Source organism: Corapipo altera, unplaced genomic scaffold, assembly GCF_003945725.1.
Source record: "Corapipo altera isolate COAL_440 unplaced genomic scaffold, ASM394572v1 220, whole genome shotgun sequence".
NCBI lineage: Eukaryota > Metazoa > Chordata > Aves > Passeriformes > Pipridae > Corapipo > Corapipo altera.
The window spans coordinates 63,638-64,008 of record NW_020885158.1 but is presented as its reverse complement, the minus strand read 5'-3'; the positions used below and the strand labels follow the sequence as shown (position 1 = coordinate 64,008).

Here is a 371-nt window from a genome sequence, read left to right as displayed (position 1 = left end):
CCCCCACACAGCCCCCCCAGCACCCACCCGTGGTACCCCCAGCACCTACATTTGTCCCCTCCCCCTGACACGACCCCACGGACCACCCCCATCCCACCCTGTGCCCCCACCCCACACCTCCCACCCCATGGACATGGACAGGCGCTGTGAGACTGTGGGGGTGTCCCCCTGGGTCTGTGTGTCCCCCTGTTCATGTGTCTCTGTGTCCCCTTGTCCCTGTGTCTGTGCGTCCCCATGTCTCCGTGTCTGTGTCCCCCTGTTCATGTGTCTGTGTCCCCTTGTCCCTCTCTCTGTGTCCCCCTATTCACGTGTCTGTGTGTCCCCATGTCCATGTGTCCCCGTGTCTGTGTCCCCATGACTGCGCAGCGCCA

General features: G+C 63.9%; 1 protein-coding gene across 1 annotated transcript in view; it reads left to right on the top strand.

Moving 5' to 3' along the window:
- LOC113940006 (E3 ubiquitin-protein ligase DTX1-like) overlaps positions 1-150 on the top strand; it is an 11,427-nt gene extending 11,277 nt beyond the window's left edge. The window contains exon 7 of the mRNA XM_027631038.1: positions 142-150. Coding sequence (XP_027486839.1) covers positions 142-150 — 9 coding nt within the window. The remainder of the gene's footprint in view (positions 1-141) is intronic.
- The last annotated feature ends 221 nt before the right edge of the window (positions 151-371 follow it).